Here is an 8,440-nt window from a genome sequence, read left to right as displayed (position 1 = left end):
CTCTCTCTCTCTCTCTCTCTCTCCCCTCCCCCCCAGCCCCCAGCACATCTGAGCATATTTTTTCAGCTGGGCCTTGGGCCCTCTCAATAGCTACAAAATTCCATATCACAGGAAGAGATCACAGAAATTTCTAAGATGCCCCAGCTGCCTTTCTGCTCCTCCTATAACGTAACCAAGAGAAAAATTATTTACATTAGCCCCAAAACCCCAAAACTACAAAAACCACAAAAACAAAACCCCCAAATACCAAGAATTAAACGGGAAAATCAGGCTGATGAGAAACATTTTATTCCCTTTAAAACTCTGACATTTCATACTGCTGCTTGAGTGGAGTCATATGGAGCAAGTTGTTGCAGTTACCATGGTAAGCGATTGTTATTATTACAAAGCACAAGGAACAAGATTAAATAGCTGAGGTGCAATTCTGGACATCTTCCTCACTACTCAACTTCTGGTTTTGGCCAAAGATTTGTCTCTTTGATTTATTTTTTCTAATAAGTCCAAAAGGTTGTGAGTTTCAGAGAAACTACAGCCTTCTCTTTTCTTCTCTCTATCCCCATACGTTCTTTGGAATGTAACAGACAGACAGAAGTCTGTGCATCAAGAAAAAAAGAGGCTTTCATAATTACTTTAGGGAATCAGAAGTTGCCAGGAAACAGCCACTTAGACCTAGTGTTATTCTCTTGCAATATTTCTAAGTCTCGCCTCCCTGTTTGGTCGCTAAAAATATGTTCTGCGATCAGCTAATTCACCTTATACTAATTCACCTGTTCTATTGGGCAACTTGCTCCATGGTATTTTTTCCTACCAAGTGTAGTTAGTGCAGCCTGCTTTCCAAGTTTAGGCACCAGTCCTGCAAACACGTACCCGTAACTTTAAGCACAGGAGTTACTGCACTGGAGTCAATGGCAGAACTAAGTGCCGAAAGTTAATTATGCAAATAATCACTGGCAGGATTAGGGACTTTGTCTCCTTTTCCTCAGTTCTCCCTTTCTTCTCCTCTTGGATCCAATCATGCTTATTAACTTCCCATCAATATGGCTCTTAGATCTGGCAAACAGCCATTTTATTGCCATTCCTTATAGCCAATATTCCTGGTCTCCTTCTGAGTGAACCAATTTTCACATTCATTATCTCCTGCAAAGCTCTGTGAAGACCCTTTCTCATTACTTACTATTATTTATATTGTGCTAGCACTTAGGGACCTCATTCACAGACAAGTACCAGGCGCTGTACAAATACAGAACACAACGGCAATCCTGGCCCAACGAACTTAGTCCAAGTATTTATGGAAACCCAGTGATCAGCACTGTAGGGTTTTTTTTAGTGGTCCCCATCCTATGTCTTGCTCAGCTTTACAACTGTCCTCTTAAGAAACAGATGTTTCCTCATTGTTTTAAGAACCCCCTACATCCCTCTTTAGCCACACTGGCCTCTCTTGCCCTTTTTTCCTGTTTACACAGGATGAATTTCAACCAGTCTCTCCAACTGTTTCCTAAACATTCCCTATTCTGCTATAGGACATTTCCCACCTCCATTCAGAGTGGTGACAAGCAAGGAACCATTCAGTACTTCTATTAAACTCCCCTGCCTGCTATTTTCAGTGAGCCCTCTTTACCCTCCCCCTTTTTTAAGAGGTAAGAGCCATCTCCACCTTTACATCTCCTCTCTCTTCTCCTCTCCCCTCCTCCCAAAATAACATCCGAGACCTTTTTGCTGGATACAGAAAATCTAAGAATGCATAGTAAGAACAAACAAATTCATGCATATTAATGGAGCTAAATGACGGATTCAAATCTCAAGGAAAGCATCTGCATCACTTCTTCATGTTTTCCTCCTCTTCAGCAATCTCTTATTTTCATTTCTTTTCCCTCTCTTCATACATTTGTCTTCAATGCAAAAGGTCATTCATGCTATTTTTATGGCGATTCTGTTGGGGCCATTGTGTATGTCAGTTCTGGATTAGCGTATCTCACACACATATGCCCCAATTTGTTATTTAATATTAGTTCACACAACTTAGGCTGGCTCATCTTGATTTACCTCAGTTTTCAGATCATCATGCAGGGCACATTATTTAAACGGATAAGTTATTTAAAAGAAAAAACAAAAACACTAGGGCCATCCACATCACCCAAACACCGCAATGTGATGGCTGTGCTTTTCTATGCTACAGATGTTCAGTGTCATGCTCTATAGAAAGATATGGAGGCAAGCAAGCCAGATCAGAAGTGATCCCATGAACATCTGGCTGACTGGATGCACTACTACGTTATAAAAGACACTGCCAGCATTATTTACAGTACCTGCCTTAGTTTTTTGATTGAGTTCATTATGCAAGGCGGTGAGAACAGCTGCAGAAGAAGGGATAATTTTTCATTCTACACACAGTCACTTAACAATAACATTGCTCATACAGTTAAAACAAAAGATCCTTAGCTACAGAGGCTAGTTTAAGTGTGGTAAAGATGTACATATAAAAGCTCATTAGAAATTAGCTTTTTCTGCAATCAGTCCTACTTGCTAAACAGGATTTTGTTATAGAAGTAACCTATGGTTCCCCTAGTACAACATAGATTACTCTGATCCTTTGTCTCACTGCTTGTAAGGTTTTTCAAAAGAGACATATTACTTAGGGCATGGATCCAAAGCCCAATGAAGTCACTGGGAAAACTCAAACCTGATGTCAGTGGACTTTGGATCAGGCTCTTATTGCATCATGATTTTTACAAACGGTGGTGTATGTGATCCACCAAGAAATAAAATCCGAAAGCATTCGTTATGCATGTCCATTATTTTGCCAATTAATCATGGCTTCAAGTTTCTCTTTCCAGAAGCATTCATGTGGAAACTAATTATTTCCTCTCCTAAAAATCTACAATGCATATTCATTGGCTAATTTAGCAGTCATAAAGACTAGCTTTATTAACAGGTGTGGTTTAGTTTTAAAAAACATTCACATACACATGTGCTCAGATAGGAGCAACTTCTTTCCATCCTAAAAGCAAAGTGCAGTGAAGCAAAATTGGTCTTCAGGACAAGTCATTCCATACTAGTTATTGCCAAACTTAATCTATGCCACAAAACTACTCATGCAAATAAAGGTTTCCTCCAATACCTGTATTAAGTTTGCACCATGAAAATTATGGGTGAAATCCTGGCTCCCAAACTCCCATTGACTTCAAGGAGGCAGGATTTCACACAATATTCTTAGATTCTGCTATCAGGGTTTCATCTTCTTACAGAATGCTAACATACACAATTTTCTTAAGAGAGTGTAAATGTTGTTTTTAAAAGACTACTGCATGTATGTAATTTATGACAAACTTCCCCTCCATAAGCCAGTTTATTCTTGCATGTTGACAGGTACTTCATACATTTTGGGATCAGTTAACATCTTTCTATAGGTCTCAAGCCTAGAAATATATGCTTGGATGAAAGACTTCTTTCTATAAGTTATCCACTGTACATATCTATTTTAGTTTTCTATAACACCCATTACTGTGGTAGATAAGTGATTATATGAAATCACTGCATCAATTTGACCAGTAGAGTGATTGACATGAGGCTCTGTTTGCATCAGAAGCACTGAGGAGCAGTACTTAGGAATAGGGCTAATATCATGCTTTTTTGGCTCACCATGATCCTGCACACCTTATGCACATAAACAAGTTCCTTTGCCTTCAAGGGGATTGCTCATGTGAGTGGGAGCTGTAGGATCAGATTGAGGATTCATGTTTCCAGAAGTTGTCAGAGTAGTAATACATCACTTGCATTAGCCCTAGAACTGTTACAGCCCCAGACGGGAACTCATTGGTTGGCAAGTTCCCTGGAGGCTCAATTCAGCTGAACTCCAGGATGACGTTTCATTTAGACACAATCTAGATGGTTGTAATATTTATCCACTTCTACCTCTGGCTAAGAGAATGTCACCTATTCCTCATGGGTGACTTATTCTTGGAAGACCCACAGATTGGTTTGCCTCCAACCATTGAGTCCAAAACCATATACCTGTGGATTTTCTTGAGCATTGATCTTGCTAAATCCCTGATTTCCTCCAAGCACAGATGCATCCCATACTGATGAAGTATGTTTGATTTAATCAGTCACACGCTGTAATAAGACTGAACTAGCTACTGTTTGAGAAAACGAGAGGTTGTATTTACAAAATGAGCTACAGGAATTGTCTCACTGTGCGCAAAAGGGAGGTACAGCAAGTAGGGATGAGAAAACTAGTTCTGAAAAAACTAAAAACTGCAGCTTCCCTGGAGCCTTTGGCCATTGGTAGAATCAAACCTAAACTAGACTCTCTCAAGGTTCTGAAATATTCCACTTACTCCACACATTTTTCCTCTGTGTGTGTCTCTCTACATGTCTAGGTCTCTGCTGGTACTAGGACTGCAAGACCTAAAATACTAAACCCAGGTCCAGGGAATACTGGAAATCTCACAAACATGCCGTTTCCCCAAGAAATTTCCTGCCCTGTTTTGATGACTTGAGAGCTTTCGATAGGCTTTGAATAAAAATCTAAACTTGCATGTTGTTTCCTATCAGCTCTGTGTTCTTGGGGAACCAGGGCGTAGTACCCAAACTGTCTGACTCACAAAAGACCTTCCCCCCCTGCAGCCTCTGCTTGAGCCAAACCTGATCAGAAGAAAGACTTACAAAAAGCAATGAAAAGGTGGTGGGAGACACACCTAAAGCCCTCTGGACAAGGATGACAGGATTAAGGAAACTCCCCTAGCCTCACTTGCATCGGAGATCGGACAGGAAAGTATCTCCATTAGCATACAGAATGGAGAACAGAGGTTCTAAGGCAAGAACTGCACTGAACTCTGGGACCAGAAAAGCAGGAAAGCACTGCATGATGGGGGATCTCTGCTCCAGATGTTAATGAGCCCACACCTGCCCACACCCAGCTCAGCAGTTGTCAGACCAATTCTAGTAACAAATCCTTTATTGGTATCCAAAATACTGAAACTGCCTAACTGCATGGCGAGCTCCTTCAAAGGCACACTGCCTGTAGCCAGGAATGATCAGTTCCTATTGTCTAGCCTGAACAAAACAACTTTGGTATACTCCCTTGAGCCATCAGTTTACCCATAAACTAGTGTTCTCCCTTGAACCACTGTTGTTTCCCTACAAAAACCCCTACCCATACTCAAGTAGGTGTTCTGATGCCTGGATCCAAAATCTGCACCAGTTCCAGTGCAACTTCATCTTCTCCTGACTGATTGTAGTGGGGGCTCTGCCTGTCTCCAGCACTCCAGAGCCTCAGCTACCACCACTACCTGGGAACCCCGATCAATTCAAGCTTCACAAAGTGGTGACAACCCATTTCTCTCTCTAGGTGTAGCCTTCTGACCCTGACCTGTGTGATCAGTTATAGTTTTCTAAACCTGACTTTTATAATCAAATTTAAGTTAGATTTCATATTATAACTGTTTTGTTTGTTTGGCTTCCCTTGTATGGTTATTACCTGGCAATAAATAACGTTCATGGTTAAGCTGGTTACTTCTCTCTCCTCCTGCCCCCCTGGTATTTTTCGGCTTCCCCATTCACTCTGCAGCAATGTTGCTCGATCCCTGCAGTGCCCAAAAATCCTGTGGGGTTTGCTCATCAAGTGGGTTACAACCAGAACAACTGTAACGTGAAAGCGGGGATAGGGCGGTGCTGAACCTGGGGCATACGAGAGTGTTCTCCCTTGAACTACTGTTGGAAGTGCTGCTAGACCCAACCTAGTGAGTCCAGGAACCTATAAGGGGTCAGCTTGGGAGTGCTGATTAATCCGGTCCTCTCAGATGTGCTCGGTTAGAGCGAGAGAGAGAGAGAGACAGAGAGAGAGAGACAGCGTGTGTGTGTGTGTGTGTGTGTGTGTGTGTGTGTTCATCAGATTCTGGGGGCTGGAAGAACCCAGCCCTGGGGAACCTAGGTCCTGCAGGATGGCTCCATTGGGAGGGAACTTGCAGCAAGGAGAAGTAGAACTCTGTATGAGAATGCCAGTGACACAGCAGTACATTGATCAACTTACAGACACCCCACCTCGAAGAGTAACCCTAATAAATGAGCACATCCCAAAGTAATGGGCAAACCAGTATGGTTATCTGGACCAAGCACATGACCTAACCTTTTCAGACACATACATCATTAATGCTGTGTTCCTTTTAACAGTCAGCTAACGGTGTGATTCTTAATGGCCAAACTATGCACTCCACGCCTGAAGTCAGACAAGATAATGGTGGATGGCAAGATTTTTATTCCTTTACCTCATGGAAATTTGACTTTTCTGAGCAAGAAGTAGAGAATAAGATCTATACAAAAGTAGTATAGTGATGGTTGCAGTGTATCTGGCACACAGAGAGACCACTGAGCCAAATTCTGCCTTGTATCACACTTTGGGTAACCAGCGTACAAATCAGGGTAGATCTTGACTTTGATTAGGTGGATGCCTGCACAAGTCACAGGGCGGCATTTGATCCTAAGTTACCTTCATCCCATGGATTCTACATTGTGAGATGACAGTTTCTCTGTTTTTGGCTGTGAGCACTCACCTATTTCCTGTCCTATTTTTCTAATACCTTGGATAACATTCATTTTTTTATCCTGGGACTTTTCGATAAAGTTAGGTTTCAACACCACTGATCTGAAATCTCATCATCGAATGCACCCAAAGCAAAGTGTACAGCCATTCAAAAGTCTTGACCACAGTCTAACAGACTAATGCAATCCTTCTGTAGATTACTAACTAGAACCTTTAATATCTGACTGCATCAAGTCTAATTCTCCAGAAACATTTCCTCACCCCAAACCAGTGATAGAGCATCTTTATAGTTGTTAGCAAGCATGCCAAGTTGTTGGATTGCTCTGTTAACTAACATGCAGGAAGGTCCACATTTAGGAGTGGTTCAGGACTTGCATTTCCCAGAATTAAATCAGGAACACAGCATCACAGAGGAAACTGGGTGTAGGTTCAAGCCAACTCTTACTGAAAAATGGGCCTTTTTCCATTGGCTTGAATGGGATTCAGCCCTAGAGATCTATGCTGCAGGAAAATATCAAACCCTTTGTATCTGCTGCACTCAGAGAACTCTGGAGGAAGAAAAGCAGCCCAGAACGAAGCGATAAGAGAGGGCTTCATAACTCCAACTCAGATAAGCTACAGGTCAAGTCACTGCCAACATGGTAGCAAGAGCTAATGGGCAGCACACGAACCAGCCCATGCTCAGAAACCATTCAAAAATAGAAACTTTACAAAATAATTATTATCCAGTTTAGCTCAGTTAAAATAGTCAGTTGGCGCTGGGCAACACTTTCCCAGAATTGGATATTTCAATGAAATTTTTTCATGAAAAATCTTAAAACACTATTTGTGAAAATTTCCCCAACCGGCTGTGTATAGTCACAATAGTTTTTGTATGATCAGATCTTTAGTACAGTGTTTGCATTTTTAATTTTCTATTTTAGAAACAAACACTTTCTATAACCCACTGAATAATGACACCAAAGTGAAAGAGCAAAAGGCTATTTTTGTGTGCTTAAAAATAAAACAGAACCTTCATATTAAACAAACAAATTAAGCAGAAGTAGGAAATGGCAAATAAGATGCATTTCATAACGCAAAAGGCAAAGTTTGTGCTTCAAGGGGTGAGTGAAGGCAAAAAAGCCGAGTGAGATAAATAAGCAGCATCAGCAGATGACACTAGTGCAGAATACGGAAATCTCAATAAATAAAGCTATTAACAACTGTATGAAAACACAATAGCAAACCTCTGTAGAGCGTGGTCTGCGCAGAACCAGACTCTTTGGATAAAAGAAATCAGATGAGGAATGCTGCCACGAAATATAAGAGGGGAAAAAAGTGAAAAAAGCAATGTTTCTCCTGGATACAGAACAGCACATAAACACCAAGAGTTCAAGGTCTTTTGCAACACAGTTACTAATACCCCCTTTCACTAAGCTGAACAATAAACTGTTTGCAGTGTCACATCAATGTCACATGGTTAGCTGCAGAATCACCAACTGGCAGACCACTGTAAAATAAAATAAAATAAAATAAAATGTTTGGCACTTATGTAGAGTTGCTTTATTTCCTGCTTGTTTTGGCTTCATAACACGCCACACAAAAATCTAATGGGGAAAAAGGTCTTAAGCAATCCTTGTTTTTATGAACTCCACCTAAGACAGGGGTGGGCAAACTTTTTGGCCCAAGGGCCACATCTGGGTGGGGAAATTGTATGGCGGCCCATGGATGTAGGGCTGAGGCAGGGGGTTGGGGTGCAGGAGGGAGTTCAGGATGTGGGAGGGGGTGCAGTGTGCAGGAAGGGCTCAGGGCAAGGGGTTGGGGTACAGGACAGGTGTGGGGTGCAGGACAGGGCTCAGGGCAGAGGGTTGGGGTTGTGGGGTCCAGAAGGGGTTTGGGGTGCAGGCTCTGGCCTGGCAT

At 41.8% G+C, this 8,440-nt stretch overlaps 1 protein-coding gene across 15 annotated transcripts in view; it reads right to left on the bottom strand.

The window, feature by feature from the left end:
- The window catches only part of ABLIM1 (actin binding LIM protein 1), a 315,440-nt gene that overhangs the window by 45,449 nt on the left and 261,551 nt on the right, over positions 1-8,440 (bottom strand). For 9 of the 15 annotated variants that reach the window (XM_075072521.1, XM_075072518.1, XM_075072526.1 and 6 more), the window contains exons 9-10: positions 7,768-7,830; positions 2,307-2,354 (exon numbers count right to left, since the gene is read on the bottom strand). The exons of 5 other annotated variants lie outside the window; for them this stretch is intronic. In XM_075072521.1, coding sequence (XP_074928622.1) covers positions 2,307-2,354; positions 7,768-7,830 — 111 coding nt within the window. The remainder of the gene's footprint in view (positions 1-2,306; positions 2,355-7,767; positions 7,831-8,440) is intronic. One more of the 15 variants, XM_075072523.1, reaches the window with a different exon arrangement.

This window comes from Chelonoidis abingdonii, chromosome 15 (assembly GCF_003597395.2).
Source record: "Chelonoidis abingdonii isolate Lonesome George chromosome 15, CheloAbing_2.0, whole genome shotgun sequence".
Taxonomy (NCBI): Eukaryota; Metazoa; Chordata; order Testudines; family Testudinidae; genus Chelonoidis; species Chelonoidis abingdonii.
The sequence above is the reverse complement of the archived record's forward strand: the minus strand, read 5'-3'. Positions and strand labels throughout refer to the sequence as shown.